Source organism: Rhinatrema bivittatum, chromosome 4, assembly GCF_901001135.1.
Source record: "Rhinatrema bivittatum chromosome 4, aRhiBiv1.1, whole genome shotgun sequence".
NCBI classification, from domain to species: domain Eukaryota; kingdom Metazoa; phylum Chordata; class Amphibia; order Gymnophiona; family Rhinatrematidae; genus Rhinatrema; species Rhinatrema bivittatum.
Genome location: NC_042618.1, coordinates 56,843,259 through 56,862,059, shown reverse-complemented (window position 1 = coordinate 56,862,059; position 18,801 = coordinate 56,843,259). Strand labels below are relative to the sequence as shown.

Sequence of the window (18,801 nt, the reverse complement as noted above, 5' to 3'; positions counted from 1 at the left end):
ATTACCCTGCCGAAAAACCCAGAATTAACATGGTCCACCTTTGAAAGCATATCATCCACTGAAATTGAGATTCTTATCAAAAAAATGAATCCTGCTGCCCATCCCTCAGACACTATTCCCATCAAATCCTTAAAGCTCGTCTCTAATTTAATTGCTAAACCACTCGCCATCCTCATCAATGTCTCCTTAACTCAAGGTAGTTGTCCAGACAATATAAAATGTGCCATAATAAAGTCCATTCTAAAAAAATCACACTTAAACTCCTCAGACCCAGCCAATTTTAGGCCAATCTCCAACCTTCCATTTCTGGCTAAACTAATGGAAAAAGTTGTAAATCAACAACTTTCGGAACATTTAGAAATATAATACATACTTCATCCCTCACAGTTCGGCTTCTGGAAATTTTTTAGTTCAAGAGACACTTCTCGTCTCCCTCACGGATACAGTCCTTAGAGGACTTGACAATGGTCAGTCTTAGCTCCTCGTGATGCTCGATATATCTACCGCATTCGATATGATCAACCACAAAATTTTACTAGATAGACTCATGGAAATTGGCCTAACTGATGCCACCCTTCACTGGTTTGAATCGTACTTAAAAAAAAAAAAAAAAAAAAAAAAAAAAAAAAAAAATCCTATAAGGTTAAAAAAGGCAGTTCTGAATCAAAACAGATTTCATCCATGGAGTTCACCAAGGATCCTCCCTTTCCTCAACACTATTCAACATATATATTTTGCCATTGTGCAAACTACTAGCTGGACTTGGGCTAACACACTTCATTTACGCCGATGACGTTCAAATCTTAATTCTGATCATCGACTCAACTGAAACTGCCCTAAAACTATAGGAAGTCTATCTCTCTGCAATAAATTAACTCCTAACTCAGATGAGCCTATCCTCAAACCCGTCTAAAACTGAATTCCTCATATTATGCCTTTATTATGAACAATAAAGTTAGTTCTGATGTAAAAACAGTACAGACTAAATACTCCATTTTGCACAAAGTAATAGACCTAGGAGTAATTTTAGACAGTGAACTAAACCTAAAGAAATTTATAAGTACCCTAATTAGACTGTTATTACAAACTTCATGTCCTAAACAAATTTAAGACCACTGCTCCACACAAATGATTTTAGAACTGTACTTCAAGCTTTCATTTTCCCAAAAATCGATTATTGTAATGCCATATTTTTAGGCCTCCCTACATCCACCATCAGATCTCTCCAATTACTGCAGAACCCTGCTGCTAGAGTACTTACTAATACCAGAAAAGCTGACCATATAGCACCTATTTTAAAGGAACTGCATTGGCTGCCAATATCACACAGAATACACTTCAAAATGTTAACTCTAATTCATAAAACATTATATAATGACAAAGTTGAATGGCTCAATGCTGCCCTCCATTTTCATACTCCACAAAGGAGCATGCGCTCAGCCAGCAATGGTACTTTATACCTTCTCCCAAACTAGCACACCTGAACACTGTTAGAGAGCGAGCTCTAGCCCTAGCAGGACTTAACTTATGGAATTCTTTACCACAAGACCTAAGACTAGAAGCAAACCCCCAAATCTTCAAGAAGAAAATAAAGACTTGGCTGTTCCAGCAAGTCTATGCTTAATCTAACAATGGCTATTTTTATACTACCCTTAGCCATACTTGATTCCATATTATCCATAGATAATAGAGCCCATTAGGTACATCTGATGTCTTTTTATAGTTTTATTTTATCAATTTTAGTATTTTCTTTAAGATGTTTTTTAAAATAGAAAAATGTATTGTATATGTTAGCTTAATGTTTCTCTTGACTAACCATGTAACTTATTGTATACCTTTTAATTGTGTTTTATATTTTATTACATTGTAAACTGATGTGATGTTTCCTAGGAACTTTGGTATATAAAAGCAAATAAATACCATCAATGGACTTGTTCATTTATAGCATATCACAAAACTAAGTAAATTTTGCTCATTTCTACCAAGCAATCACAGGTTGGCTCAAGACACTTTTCACTGTTACCACTTATTGCCAGGACAGTGCAGAAAGTTCTTCAGAACCATGCTAGTCTAATTCTTATAGTCCAGTGTGGCCCAGGCAGATCTGGTATGCATATCTGTTACAATTTTCCAGCAGTCCTCTCGTACTTCTCGGAACAGACCCTAGACTATTGACGCAGGAAGACGGGACATTGTATCATCCCAACCTTTCAGGCCTGAACATCACAGCTTGGACATTGAGTGCTCATTTGATTGAGGATCTTCACTTAATTACATAAATTGTGGGCATACTTGTCTCCTCTAGGAAACATTCCACTAGAAGGAATCATGCTTTCAAATGGCACAGGTACTCCAAAAGGTGTCAGCCATATGCTTTGGACCCATTTTCCTGTGAGCCTAAGCAACTCCTGAAATACCTGCTCCATCTCCGATTCAGGTCTCGCTACCTTGTCTGTAAGGTTTCACCTCAGCATTATAGTGGCTTACCATTCTCAAGTCAATACCAAACTTATCTCTACTCATCCTTTGATATCTTGCTTCATGAAAGGCCGGTGGCATGATAAACTCCCGGTACAAATGCCACCTGTTCCATGGGTCCTGAATATAGTCCTTTTCCAACTAATGAAGCCCTTCTTTTGGACCATTGGAGATAGTTTCTCTAAATTACTTGATATGGAAAGTGGTGTTCCTTGTTGGAGTGACTTCGGCTAGAAAAGTCTGTGAACTTCAAGCTCTCGTTTTACTAGCCTCCATACATGCAATTATTCCATAACAGGGTACTTCTTCATACTCCTCCTTGAAATTTCTCCCAAAGGTTGCCTTGGCTTTTCATATCAATTAATACATTGTTCTGCCCCCTTTCCTAGGTCCCATACACATGAGAGTAAAAAAGTCCTGCATACTTTAGGATAGGAAAAGGACCTTAGCATATGACAAGAAATGAACTCAGCCACATAGGAAAACCTCCCAACTATTTGTCTCATAGGATTTGAATAGCAGTTGCCAAATGTACGTTGTCTGACTGAGTGCATTCATTGCTGCTACACCTTAGAAGGACTGCAGATCACAAGCTCAGAGAAGGCTTATCAATTGAGAGCCATGGCTACTTCTGTTGCACATTTTTGAGAGTGCCAAAGAGTGGAAGATAAGTACCTATTGAAGATATCTACAAATTGCAACTTGGTCTGCTGTTTATACCTTTACATCTTGATAACATATCAAAGAATTGACACTACATTTGGACAAACAGTTTTGCAAAGTCTGCTCTAGTCCACTCTCCATGATGAGAGCCGGATTCCTTACTAAGTAGTCACTTCGCTGGAACCCTCAGCTTGCGACTCCCCACATGTAATGGCTAATTCAGCCTGCTTATCAATGGAAAAAACAAGTTTGCTTACCATAAATGGTTTTCCATAAATAGGTTGAATTAGCCATGGAATACCCACCCACCTCTCTGGAGAGTAGATAGCTGGATTAGCTCTGGTATGGACTGAGGAGACTCACAAGACAATGCCCATGTGGGAACTCCCACACATGCTCAGTAGAACTCAAAGCTCTATTAGCTTGGAGAAACCGTTCCGTTCATTGCTGCCTGATGATGTCACCCATAGAACATGGCTAAGTCATCCTTCTATTAATGGAAAACAACTTATGATAAGCAAACTTGCTATACCTGCATTCTGGATCTGGCAACTATGTGGTGCTATTTTTTGAGGGTGGGGACTCCTTACCCTGAGGACTATGAACACTATCTCTGCAGCATACTGTGCTTTGGTCAAGCCAAGGAGTGGAAAGCTGGACTTGAGTGAAACCCAAGTCTGCTGTATTAAAGTGCATACCACTATCCCTGAGTAAGTGGACTGGCAATTTGTCTACACTTCTAAATGTATCCTCAGCCTTGCTTCTTCTTATTTATCTATTCTTGTCTGCCACTATACTATCTTGCTCTCTCCAATCTCACTGAAGGCTCTTGATTTTTAATATCAGTAGTTGTGTTTATCATTTCACATTCCATAAAATATGATCCTAAGCTTAGTCCTAAGGATCCTAAGAAAATATTATCTTCAGGTAGAACCAAGTAACACATTTTGTAATTACATGGAAGAGTCATATTAACAATGTTGTTAATTACTTGCTTTTCCTTTGCTTTCTCTAAGTAAATATTAACAAGTGAGGAAAGCATGCAAAGGCATGGTTTCGGAACTGCTTCCCAATGTAGATTTGTAGAAGGGGGCATTTATTCAGTGCTTAACAATACATATCGTTAGGCATTTAATACGTGCTGTACTTCGGTTTCAACCATGGGGGTAAAATGGTGGGGGAGAGGGGAGATGAGCTTTGAAAGTATTTATGGATGCATGCTTGCACTGTGTGGCTTTGGGTAAGATTGTGGTGCTCTGGAAGGTACTTAAATGTTGCACCTCCAGAGCAAAAGTGAAACAGCATCCTAGTTTGCTCGGTTACAAAAAAATACTTTGGGATGTATTCAGACTTCAAAAAGCAAACAAGAAAAGTGGGCTGTATACATAGGGACATGCACACAGGCATGCTAGCACAAGAACAGTGACAGATCTCAGATGTGTATCTGTATGCTTACCTCAGTGTGTGTGTGTGTGTGTGTGTGTACAGGTGTGTCAGGGAATAGGTTGAGAATGTGTGTGTAGGAGGGAGTTAGTTGGAAAGTGAGGGGGACGGTGGATTGAAAAATGCCATCCTTCCCCAGTCTGCAACTGTCTTCCATAGTGAGGCAATGGGGATTTTTTTTTTAGCAGGGTTTATTCTCCAAAAATAGTGACCAAGTGTTTCTGGTCTTTGAACTTATCATAGAGATTCCCATTTTCTTCCAGGGAGTCAAATTTGGTGATTTTCCAGTTCTGTGGAATATTAGTTTGCCTTCAGACAGATGGACAGTAGGGGATGTGCACACACATTTTAGTTTTGGTTTGTTTTTTCATTTCGGGTATTTTCTATTTATTTTTCGGTTTATTTAATATTTTGGTTTGATTCATTTGCTGAACTGAAATAAATAAAAAGCAAACTGGGCTTCCCTGGGTCTCTCCTCAGCCACTTCTTCAGTTCCTAGAGCCTCCCTGGATTCCTCTACTTGCCCTGCCCCTGCCAATAACAAGGGGATGGGGCCTGCATGGGCTCCTAGGCCCCCTCCCAATCCCTGCAAACAGGCTGAGTCTTATTTGCTGTTAATTTGACAATGTTTAATTCCTAAAATGATCTTCTATGTCTACTAGTGCTATAGCAATAAGGAATATTGGATTATCAAAAAGCTTGAATGAATTGGTGCGGCTGCTAGTTAACCTTCCACCCAAATATGAAGTCGGCCTCTTTAAATCACCCCACCTACAAATATGCCTTATATATACTCCTCCTGGCATCTTAGACTCTGACGTATCACCCATCATTGAATGCATAGCATCAAACATAACCAATGATATACCTGCCATAGTACTCGGAGACTTTAACCTCCACATTGATTCCCATCCACTCTCACACAGTTGCGAATCCCTATTAACCTCCCTCCTAGCAATGGACCTACATCAAATCATCTCCAAACCCACACACAAAGCTGGACATTCACTAGACCTCATTTTCACGAACTCCCTCCTCCTTCCTAACCCTCCAACGTACACGCCAGTACCCTGGTCTGACCACTATCTCATCAAAGCAACCTGCTCCTTAAAAAACCTCCCACAACGCCCCAACAACAAAACTACCATACAATTTAGAAAAGCATGTCCCAGAGAAGAACTCATAGACACGCTTACAGATAACTTCAAAAAATTAGACCTCAAGGACTCTGAAACCGCAGTCACATCATGGAGCCACATCACTAGCGACACAGCCAACAAGCTATGCCCCATAATAACAAAAGAAATCCCCGCCGATGCTAAATCTAGACAACCCTGGTACACTCCCGAATTAAAGCTACTAAAGCACAAATTGAGAAGCCTAGAAAAAACATGGCGCAAAGACCCAACCACCTCCAATCTCAACAAATATAAATCCATGCTACACACATACAGATCAAACACGCTCAATACTAAACGAGACTTCTACGCTACCAGAATACACAATTATCAGTTCAATCCTAAAGCCCTATTCTCCTTCGTCACAAGCTTAACAAAAACGGCACCCAACTCCACTCTGGACGAAGAAAACGACAACAAATGCAACGAGCTCGCAAAATTTTTCCATAACAAAATAGCTAACATCACCTCACGCTTCACCACCTCTCCCTCACCCACCAAAACCTCTCTTAAAGCCCCCAATCATCAAATGGATGCCTTCGAAACCACATCCACTTCTGAAATCAGATCTATACTAAGTAAAATGAAACCCTCCTCCCACCCCTCAGACTCAATACCCACCAAAGCACTTCTATCTATACCAGATTGCATCGCACAACCCCTATCTGACCTCATTAACACATCCCTGGCCTCCGGCAACGTTCCCAACCAACTAAAACTAGCCATTGTAAAACCCATTCTAAAAAAGCCTAAACTAGATCCTACAGACCCAACTAACTTTCGCCCCATCTCCAATCTCCCGTTTATTGCGAAGGTCCTAGAAAGAACTGTTAACACACAATTATCCAATTATTTAGACCAGCATCAAATCCTCCTACCTTCACAGCACGGCTTTCGCAAACAATTTAGTACAGAAACCCTCCTGACGTCACTCTCAGACTACATCATCAGAGGACTAGACATGGGTCACACATACATCTTAGCCCTACTAGACATATCAGCAGCCTTCGATACCATCAATCACTCCATACTAATCGACAGGCTGACCGAAATTGGAATCTCAGGAATCCCCCTCCTATGGTTCAAATCCTTCATCAATGACAGACACTTCAAAGTCAAAATCGGAAAGCATGAATCCAAACCCATCAATATCACGTGCGGAGTTCCCCAAGGCTCCTCCCTATCTTCAACCCTATTTAACATATACCTCCTACCCCTCTGCCACCTCCTTCTGAAACTTGGTCTCCCACATTTTGTTTACGCCGACGATGTACAAGTCCTCATTCCCATCACAGACTCTCTACCCAATGCCCTTCTAAAATGGGGAAGTGCCCTCTCCTCCATCAACAGCCTTCTCACTCAACTCAACCTAGCACTAAACACTAATAAAACTGAACTAATGATCATCGCCCCCCAACAACTCAATCCCTCTCCCACCAATATCAGATCTCTGCACCCCCTCCCAGACTTCGTTCAACACGTAAGAGACCTTGGTGTAATTCTTGACTCCCAATTCAACCTGCAAAAATTCATCAACACTACCCTTAAAGAATGCTACTTCAAACTACACACACTCAAAAAACTAAAACCACTCCTGCATCCTAGCGACTTCAGAACTGTGCTTCAGGCTCTCATCCTATCCAAAATAGATTACGCAAACGCCATACTACTAGGCCTTCCCAAAAATACCACAACCCCCTTACAACTTCTTCTAAACGCAGCCGCGCGCATTCTAACAGGCACACGCAGAAACGATCACATCACGCCCATTCTGAAACAACTACATTGGCTCCCCATATCTTCAAGAATCATCTTCAAGACCCTAACTCTCATACACAAAGCCATCCACAACCCAAACATGCAATGGTTCTCTGACACCCTACACCTTCGTACGACATCAAGGCCAACCAGATCACCATACCTTGCAACAATACCTACTCCTACACCCAAACTATCCCACCTCGCTTCCACCAAACAACGCTCCATCTCCTTAGCTGGTCCCAAGCTATGGAACTCTATTCCCACCAGTCTACGCCTTGAAATCTGTCCAAAGAAATTTAGACAGAAACTTAAAACATGGCTTTTCACGCACGCCTACTCTTAATCTGCCATCCCAGTTCCTTTCCCCCACCCCCCACACCCCCCTCCTAATCCACTCTACCCTACACCCTGACTCCTTCCTCCCCCCCACCCCCATCCTTCCTCTTCCCTCCTTAACCTACCCTCCCCCCACTCCCTCGTCTTGTATATAGAACGTACATAATAGATTGTATATAGCATGTACATTACTCCTGCTTTTTGTAAATTAACCCTGTACTCCCCTCCCCTGTTCCCAGCATACTCATTAGCTCCAAGTTACTGCCCTGCCCCTTCCCCCTCCTCCCCCCCAGTTAAAATATCAGTTACAATGTAAAGCCCTGTTGGCTGATTTTGCTGTTGTCTGGAAACCGATGTGATGTCTCGTGCGAATGTCGGTATAGAAAAATGTTAAATAAATAAATAAATAAATAACTTATTGGTCTTTTATTCTGGTTCAGTAATTTCCTCCTCCTCCTGGGCGTCCAGCTCAATCAGACCTGAGGCTGGGGTACAATGCCAAGAGCCTTCTTTTGCAACTATCTGGAAATGTCCCCTTATTTTATATCCCATGGGCCCTAAGTCCAGACAGTAAGTGTCAGTGTTGTGCAATGACCAGGAATCCCTCCTCTCAGGGGATGTCAGTGCTTCCTCTGCAGCATGCCCAGCTCAGGCTGAATCCAAGTCCCTGCTCACAGAGCCGTAGCCAGGCCATTTGGCACCTATGGCCAAGTGAAAAAAAGAGTGCCCTCACTCTATACACAGCATACAACACCACGAGCTGAGAGATTCTTGCATTTTTCTTTTATTTAATACAGAACAATGACAAAATTAAATCAGAGATCTTTATATGTGGAACAAAAAGTTGCATCTTTTTGAATAGGGGTTATAGTATTTACTGTGAATTTTAATTTTCTTGACTCTGGGGGTACACAAGATATTTAACAATCTTGAAGAGGGGTATAGTAGTCATGAAAGGTTGAGAACCACTGCCCTAGACCAGTGATTCGCAACAGGTGTGTCGGGAGGGCCTGGGAGGTGTGTCACAGGGCCAGCAGATGGCTGCCTCCTTTATCAGCCTGGGTGGGAGTTGGTTGACATTATTCTTACATTGGGTCTGATGGGAGGCTGCTCTCACTTCCTTCCGTTCTTTCTGGCCCAGTGGGAGGCTGCTTCCTCCTTCACCCAGATCAGAGCGAAACATTGCCAGCTCCTGCTATTCTGCGCCTGATGGGATGTTGGGAATGCTGGGAAAATGAATGTGAAATGGAGAGGGAATATGGGGACTGCTGAACAGGGGAAACAAGCAGTCAGAGTAGCTGGCAGACAGGGAGATGGGATGAAGGGTGGGAGAGTCAAGCCAGGGGAGAGAGGGAGCACAGGGAAGAGGATGTGGGGGGTCAGGAATGCTGGGCAGGGATATGAGTGTGAGAGGATGATTGAAAGGGAGTAATTGGGAAAAGTGAGGAGGATGGAGACATGGAAGGGGAGTGATGGGGGTGCAAGAGCCATAATATGTCTGTTTTGGGAATGCGCATTTCTTCTATCTTTGTACTTTGCTCAGTGTAGGAAGAAATGTATTTCTGTTTCTAGCTCTCCAGTTTTGCACTGCATGGAGAAAGGCTTTTTGAAGTTTCCATTCCATTTTTGTCTCCACCTTTGTAATTTGTGGTCTTTTATTCTGTATCTAGTGAAGGTCAGATCTGTATGTGTGACTGAGGGTGAGGTATTTTACTAGTAGGTTGAGATTTGATTCAATCTTCTTTGTTGTGTTTTCTTATTCTTAATAGGACCTGCATTGGTGGTGCACAGCTGCCTTTTCATAGGAAGGGCTATTGCTGTTTGATTTCTTGGAATTAGTGTTGCAATGGTATGAAAGGTTTGTTACACATATGCTGAAAATGTCTTTTCAGTTTTTGTAATTTACAGTGTGCCTGGTAGTAAGGGAGTTTGTGTTTCTGTTACTGAGACAGCACCAGAATAACTATCTTTTTTATATAGTGAGTTGCATTTGAAATATCCTAGTTCTGCTCTGCATCCTTTGTTTAGGGAGGAGGGTGAGTTCCTGTGGATGCAGAGTATATGTTTACATCTAGCCCTATGATGGTCGAGTGTTCAGTGTGTCGTGCCTATAAGCATTATCTGCCAGGTGTGTCCCAATAGAAAAAAGGTTGAGAATCACTGCCCTAGACCATAGTACACCTTCCTGTTGGGAGGTGCAGATTGGAAAACAAAACAAACTGGACTGCTACAGATCGTGCACAGAAACCTGCCTAATCTCAGTTGCAAATGCAAAACACAGATAGATCCTCACCAAATATAGAAAAAAATGACCACAAATTAGAAATAGAAATATTTAGACAAAAAATCTGCCTGCAGTGCAACACCAGATAAAAAAAATAAATGCCATTTCCTCCTGTACTGTGCAAAAAGCAAAGATATCAGAGATGTATATTTTCCAAAAGTGAAAGGGAAAATGAAACTCTTCCCACAGAAGAAAGAGCAGAAAAACTCCTGTGAGAGCATAATTCAGTTTTATACAATTGCAAACATTTGTATTGGAATAGTGATATAAACTAACTTTTAGCTATCCAAATATTTTTTTTCCATGTGTTTTTATATCCTTTTCTCTCAAAATATTTAATCTCTCTCATTCTTTCCCATATTTGGAGTTTATTTTATACCTGTTTTCTTATGCTTTCTACCATTCCTTCATGTTAAGGTCACCATGAAATCTTGACTTGTATCCTGTTTCTTACACACTTCAATCCACTTTCACCAAGATATAGAGGGTAGAAATTAGGGATGTGCATTCCTTTCATTCGTTTAATTCATTTCATACGTTGCCCATTACATGTCAATTAGATGTGCATTTGTTTCATATGTTTCATACGTTTCATATTACATGCTTGTATAGGAAACGTATGAAACAAATGCACATCCCTAGTAGAAATAGTGTGCTTAATAATCTCAGATGAAGTTCTCCTGTATTGCATAACATTGTCTAAGGCCTGCATAGATCACTTTAAACAGTCTAGTCCATTTTAAAACTAAAAAATGTTTTCAGTGAAGAGCTTCTTTGAAATAAGAACTGATACGCAAAATACCCGGTATATTTCTTCGTTTCATGAGTGTTTCATCAGGGTATTTATTTGTTTTGCAGCTCTTTTGCCCCTAAGCCTGAAGATATCATCTTGGTGACAATACTGCATTCCAGTGGTAGTAGGCATCCAAGACTAAACCCAGTTTTATGTCCCTCAACAGTTTGAGATTCTGCTATCAATACATTTTGGTTTTTTTCTGAAAGAACTAAAAAATGAAATTTCAGACCTATTTCATTTACTTTGTAACCTATCATTAAATCATCCTTTGTATCTGAAGATTGGAAGAGGGCTAGTGTAACCCTTATATTTATTTAAAAAGGGCTCCAGGGGTGATCCGGGAAACTATAGACTGGTGAGCCTGACTTCAGTGCTGGGGAAAATCATGGAAACTGTTATAAAGAATAAAATCACAAACATTTAAATAGACATGGTTTGGGCCACAGCCAGCATGGATTTACCCAAGGGAAATCTTGCCATCCCTGGTCTAAAGACTGTGGAGACTGTGACCGTTCTTCCATGGTCTCTCTACTTTCAAGGGCATTGGGATCCTCAACTTCCTCAGCACCAGAGAAAGACTGGGCCGAGCATTGTGGGAGATACCGGAAACATAGACACTGGTCGCCATCGACGCATGGACCCTACCTGGTATAGCACCAGCGGCTGCTGGGCCGCCACCGAAGCAACCCCCGTGGCGAGGAGGCCCCACCCTCTGATAGGCCCGGGAGTTCCAGGTGTTCCCACAGATAATGGTGCCAGGCACTGTGCCGCCTCGGAGCTCCGAGGAAGTGCTGGTGATGCCTCGTCCCCCTCCATTAGTCCTGTCCTCACAGGGCTTCCAGGAGGAGTTGGACCGTAAGGTGCAGTGTGCACTGCTACGAACCCTTCGGAGCTTTGAACCGCCCCCACCACCAGCCCCCATACCGGAGCTGGGGCCCTTGCCATTCATCTTGGCGCTCGTGCTTGAGTGTCTGGATGTCCTGCTTGGAGCACTCCTGACGCAACCAGTGCTTGAGGGACCCTCTGTTCCTCAGCAGCCACCAATACCCTCCTCGGGAGTGATTCCTATCATTGGGTTCTCCAAGGAGGAAGACGCGCACTGACTGCCACCGCAGTCCAGTGCAGTGGTCCCAAGGCCTTCATTTCCTGAGCCCTTGCCCAGGCCGTCCAGCCTTCCGAGACTCCCGGTACCCTATCTTCCACTGGGGCCTTTGGCCCCATCGGTGCCCTCTGTTCCCTTGAGGCCCTCAGTGCCTAAGTCTGGGGATTTGCACAGACTTCACCCGCATAGGCCCCACAGGGACCTCAGCGAGGAAGAGAGTTCCTATGATCTGTGGAGAGACGACTCTTTGGAGTCTTCCTTCGAGATTTCCGATGATCCTCTCTCGGAGCCTTCACACCCAGAGGAAAGACATTGGTCTCCCTCGGAGGACCTCTCCTTCACAGGATTTGTATGGACCATGGCTGAGACCATCCCCTTTCAGCTTCTCATGAAGGAGGATGCGCAGCATAAGATGTTAGATGACCTCCAATTTGGCGATGTCCCGAAGGAGATAGGGGCTGCTCTCATCCACAATATTTTTAAGGACCTCCTCCTTCGGATGTGAGAACACCCGATATCCATCGCCCCAGTAAAAAGGAAGGTAGATGCCACCTATTTGGTGCAACAGGCCTTGGGCTTTGAGAGGCATCACCTCCCCTACCAGTCTGTGGTAGTGGAGTCCGCTCTCAAACGGGCCAAACGCTCCCGCACCCATGCCTCGGCCCCTTCGGGAGCTTGTTGCCTTGGGTGGTAGGAAGGTTTTTCAGGGTGCCATGCTCATCGCCAGGATAGCCTCTTACCAATTGTACATAACTCAGTACAATCAGAACCTATGGAAGCAGGTCCAAGAACTTATGGAACGTCTCCCACAGCAGCAGCAAGAGTCGCTGTCCACTGTCACGCAACAAGGTTTCGAAGCAGGAAAATACGAGGTGAGATCCACCTACAATGTCTTCGAGACCGCTGCCAGAGTGGCCACCATGGGCATCGATGCCTGTAGGATGGCTTGTCTCAGTGCTTCCGATTTAAGGCTAGAGGTCCAGGAGAAGTGGCTGATTTCCCCACCCCCAAGTACAGGAGAGTATCTTTTTGGGGACAAGGTCAGAGATGCGGTAGCCCAGTTGAAGGATCACCATGAAACCCTTCAACAGCTATCCACCAGTGCTTTGGATCCACTGTCCCCCACACAGAAACCTCCACGATCCAGTTCTTGGAGGTCTTTCCATAGGCAGCAGAAATATCCCCCTGCCTCCTGGTCTCGCACGCCCCGTATTGCTTCCAGGGGCCGCTCCTGCCAACAGAGAACTCCTAGGCCCCAGCCAGACCCCCACATGCCCCGGCTACAGGATTTTGAGGCGAGGGAGCATCGTCGTACCCCTGCCTCCCGATCCCCTAGTGGGGGGCAGACTTCTATGCTTTGCCCATCGTTGGCCGATCATCACCTTGGACCAATGGGTCCTCACTATTGTTCATCAGGGGTATTGACTAAACTTCAGAGCAATCCCGGAGGACTCTCCCGATATCCATCGTGGGGTTCATCTGCCCAACAAGGCATACTTCTCGCAGAGCTCTCCACCCTCCTTCAAGCAGGAGCAGTAGAACCCATCCCCTGTCAACACCAGGGTTGAAGGTTCTATTTGAGATATTTCCTGATACCCAAGAGAACTGGGTGCTTGCACCCCATTCCTGATCTCAGGGTGGTGAACAAATTCCTCTGAAGGGAAAAGTTCAAAATGGTTTCTCTGGGTACTCTGATGCCCCTGCTCAAAAAGGGGGATTGACTCTGCTCCCTCAACCTCAAGGATGCCTACGCCCTCATTGCCATCTTTCCCAGAGACAAAAAGTATCTGTGCTTTGTGGTGGGGAAGGCTCACTATCAATACAGAGTTTTGCCATTTGGCTTGACCTCAACCCCTCGCATCTTCACCAAATGCCTGACAAGTGGTAGCAGTGCATCTCAGATGGCAGGCAGTGCACATCTTCCCTTACCCAGACGACTGGCTGATCAAAAGCGACTCCCAAGCAGGATCGCTGGACTCTTTGACGCTGACCATGTGGGCGCTGCAGTCTCTGGGATTTGTTATCAACTACCCGAAGTCCCACCTCTGCCCGTCTCCCCAGCTGGACTTCATAGGAGCCAGACTGAACATGACTCAGGAAAAAGCGTTCTTGCCCCGCAATCGGTCTCGTGCCCTATCCTCACTGGCAGACTTGGTGCGCAACCGTTATTTATTTATTTATTTATTTATTTGATGAGTTTTATATACCGTTATTCGGTAGAGCCATCATAACTGTTTACAAAGTGAGCATTTTTCTTAACAGTATTGAAACATAATAGCAGAATAAGCATATATAGAGATAAACAAGTCAGGTCAAATAATTATTCTTAGGTTGGATGAGGAGGGAAGCAAGTTAGTGCATGAGTGCTCATCTACTGCTTTGCTTGCTGGGGCACATGGCAGCCTCTGTTCATATTACCCCATTAGCTCATCTCCGCATGTGCAGAGCACAATGGACGTTGTGATCTCAATGGCAGCAGGCATCCCAGGACTTTGAGGTCTGTGTCTCCGTCACGCAACCTCTGAGGGCCTCTCTATCCTGGTTGGAGGATCTCTCGATTCTGGAGCGGGGAGTTCCCTTCCAGGCTGCTCCGCCTCAAATAGTACTTACCACCGATGCCTCTCCCCAGGGCTGGGGGGCCATGTGGATAACTTCCACATGCAGGGTCCATGGACCGCTCAAGAAACTCTGTGTCAGATAAATGTTGGGCAATGCGTTACACACTTTGGGTGTTCCACGACCGCTTGTCCTACAAAGCAGTCCTGTTCCAAACAGAAAATCAGGTTGCGACGTGGAACATCAACAAGCTCCTCCTTTGCCAAGAGGCTGTGCAAATTTGGTCCTCAGCTCTGTTGCGTGGGATGTCCCTATGGGCAATGAACCCGCCTGGGACGCTGAATGTGCTGGTGGACCGCCTAAGCCACTCTTTTCACCCGCATGAGTGGTTGCTGGATCTGAAAATGGCAGCCCGGATCTTACGACTGTGGGGAACTCTGGATGTGGACCTGTTCACCTCCCTGTTTGACTGCAAGTTGAGCAATTTTTGCTTCCTATTCAGGACGGCCATCCACCTGCCAATGCCTTCACCCTTCATTGGGGCACGAGCCTCCTTTCTGCTTCTTATGAAAACTATCCTGAAGCTCCAGCAGGACCAGGGGACCATGATCCTCGTAGCACCTCATTGGCCCAGGCAGATCTGGTTCCCTCTCCTTCAGAACCTGTCGATCAGGGATCCTATCTGCCTGGGGGCTGCACCTGATCTGATAACACCAGAATTAGGGCACCCTGTGCCATCTGAACCTCCGGGCATTAGCTTTGATGGATTGGATGTTGAACCATTGGCTCTCTGACAGGGTCACCAAGGTACTGGTAGCTTCCAGGAGCTTTCCACTAGGAAGTCTTACAAGCTGAAGTGAAAGAGATTCTTGGTGTGGTGTGCGGGGCATGGATTAGATACAATTATTTACCCACTTCCCAGGTTCTTGTACTACTTGTGACACCTTTCTGAGGCTAGACTTAAAACCTCCTCCATCAGAGTCCATCTGAACGCGTTTAGTGCTTGCTATTGGGTGTTTCCGGCACACCCATCTTGGTTCAGCCTAATGTAAGTCGCTTCATGCAGGGCCTCTGCAGCTAAAGCCGCCTCTGTGGCCCCCTTTTTTTTTTCTTGGAATCTCAGCGTTGTGCTGGCACAGCTCATGCTTCCTCCTTTTGAGCCTATGTGCACCTGTGAGCTGAAATTCCTCACCTGGAAGGTCCTATTCCTGGTAGCAGTTACTTTGGCTCAGAGAGTAAGCAAGCTTCAGGCCTTGGTGACGTACCTACCCTACACTTTTTCATGATCGTGTGGTCCTCTGTATGCATCCCAAGTTCCTGCCTAAGGTAGTAACTGATTTTCCGAGACCCCATTCCCATCAGGGGGAATGGGCTTTGCATACGCTGGATTGCAAGAGAGCTCTGGCCTTCTTCTTAGAATGCTCAGTAGGCCATAGACAGTCTACCCAGCTATTCATCTCCTTCAATAAGAACAGACTGGGGGTCGCAGTGGGTAAACAGACCTTATCCAACTGCTTGCATATTGCATCTCATTCTGCTATGTACAATTGGAGCTTCAGCTAGAATCTCGAGTTAAAGCTCACTCTGTAAGAGCTATGGCGGCATCGGTGGCCCACTTCTGGGTGCCGAGATCTGCAGGGCTGTGCCGTGGAGCTCCCTGCACATGTTTACTGCCCATTATTGCTTGGATAAGAATGGTCGACAAGATGGGAAATTCGGCAATCTGTCCTGTACAACCTCTTCCAGACAAATCCAACTCTTCCTACCTAAGGCCCTCTACTTGAGACCAGGCTGTCTCCCAACCTTCCAACAGTACCTCAGTTTTTGTGCTTGTTGGCAACTTGTTTGGTATTTGTTGGTCTTTATTGTCACCGGGAACAGCTTGGAGCTTGGTATTCTCCCGTCTGTGAGGACTACTATCCTGCTTGTTCTAGGAGAAAGCGCAGTTGCTTACCTGTAACAGGTGTTCTCCTAGGACAGCAGGATATTAGTCCTCAGGAAACCTGCCCGTCACCCCCACAGAGTTGTTTTTTTTCTCCTGCATTTTGTTATTTTATTCTTTCGCTCATATTTTGCTATGTTATGAGACTGAAGGGGGACCTCACGTGGATGCGCAGATAGTGACATGTGGGGCATGCTCAGTGTGCCAATCAAAGCTTCTAGAAACTTTGACAAAGGTTTCCGTGCCGGGCTCCATCTGATGATGTCACCCATCTGTGAGGATTGACATCCTTCTGTCCTAGGAGAACACCTTTTACAGATAATCAACTGTGCTTTCTACAATACCTTTGTGTTGACAGAACTCCCTCAAGAAAGGGTGCAGAGCAGAACAAGGATATTTCATCTTAGCACTCACCATAAAAAAAAAAAATTTAAATTCTGATGTCACTTCACTAATAGCAACACAAACTTTCTCCTCTACTAGGAACATTGTATAATTCAAAATCCTGTAAAAAAAAAAAAAAAAAAAAAAAAAAAAAAAGTTCTCAAAACTGAAAGGAAACCTGCCATACCATTATATCCTAATTGCTAGATTCCAACAGTAAGTACATTACTTATGAAAAGGCAGCACTGCAAATAGTACACCAATACATCTCCTATTAGGAAAACAGAGCAAGTCAGGCTGCTATAGATCTCCGTACAAAAACTACATGCTAGCAGAATATCTAACCTAAATCACACACATAAAACACAGACATTCCTACCAAATACAGAATAAAGAGACCATAAATTAAAAAATACAAACATGTAAACAAAAACTGAACTGGAAACCATAAGCAGCCAGACTCTGTATGCAGTGCAACAATGGAAAAAAGAGAAACCTTGCCATTCTTCATAAAACATCAAACAATTCAATCAAGAAATATAAATATCAATAATTGTAAAACTATACCGATAGAAATAATATTTCAAAACGGACACACAGATTTCCAAACACCAATGAAACATCAGATACTGTATATCAACTAACATCCAACAATTAAAATTAATAAGGATTAAAAAATTACCCACTCTCCATACCTGGGAACTTTTGATTTTCGGACACCCTCTCACACATTCCCACTCTCAAACACACACATGCTCACACACTTTCCCTCTCATATGCACATGCTCACTCACACACTCTTCCTCTCTCGCGTACACACACGCTTACACACACTCTTCCTCTCTCAAATGCAGTCTACGCCTGACTCAGGCTGCTGGCGAGTTTGGATGCACCAGTGGCCCGTGGTCTCCTTTAGTCTTTTGCTACCAGCGTGATGGGTGCACTGGCGGCCTTGCTGCCTCCTTTAGTTTTTTGCCACCAGTGGGATGGGGTGTGCCGTGGACTTAAGGGCTCTCTTTCACAGCTGTTGGTGGGATGGGGGTCTATGGTGGCCTGTAGGGCTTCCTCTTTTGCAGTATGGGTTTTTTCTTTTCCTCTCTTTTCCTCATTTTTCACAGACTCCCTGTTATAGTCTGGCAGACTTCTAAGAGGTCTACGGACCACAAGCTGGGAACAAATGAATTAGAGTACCTTCTCTTAGTAATTTGAACTATGGGGGAATCATTAGTTATAATATCCAAACGCCTTGTCTTGCTTAGACCCATTTGTTTGTTATATTTGATAAATTAAATTCCTACCTAATAATTTCAGTATTCACATTAGAAAGCAGCTGGGCTGTAACATCCAGCCTGACTTTAGTAAACCTTTCCTTTTCCAAAGAATTATAGTGAACCAATTATTATAATTCATACTGTAGGTTTCACTCTATATAAATCTAATTACAATCAAGAAATGGTTGCTCTACTGGATAATATACTTTTGCATATGTGAATGTTTTTTTATGAATATGCAACTGGCTAAAAAAACTATTAGTAAAAATGATTTCTCTTATTTGTTTTCCTTAATAGGGTCACCCCTTCTCATCAGCACCTATGACAAAGCTTGAGGAAGCTTTGTATGAGTACCGGCCACTACAAATAGAAACACATGGACCGAAGGTTCCAAAGCTTGAGGATCTGGGAAGGCTAGGGTAAGTATGAAACTGAATTTCTTATACACATTAAATGTTTTCCAGATTTACTAATCATTTTATTTCTTTTCCTTTCGTGAAATGTTAGATTTCCTGCCCAAACATTGTTTTATTTGGGTAGATAAACTGATATCTTTTAGTTTTCTGGGCTTTATAGACTTATGGAGAGTTAGGCTAAAGTGTTTTTT

The 18,801-nt window shown here is 43.8% G+C and overlaps 1 protein-coding gene across 1 annotated transcript in view; it reads left to right on the top strand.

Moving 5' to 3' along the window:
* The window catches only part of MNAT1 (MNAT1 component of CDK activating kinase), a 317,645-nt gene that overhangs the window by 274,544 nt on the left and 24,300 nt on the right, over nucleotides 1-18,801 (top strand). The window contains exon 7 of the mRNA XM_029597428.1: nucleotides 18,492-18,613. Coding sequence (XP_029453288.1) covers nucleotides 18,492-18,613 — 122 coding nt within the window. The remainder of the gene's footprint in view (nucleotides 1-18,491; nucleotides 18,614-18,801) is intronic.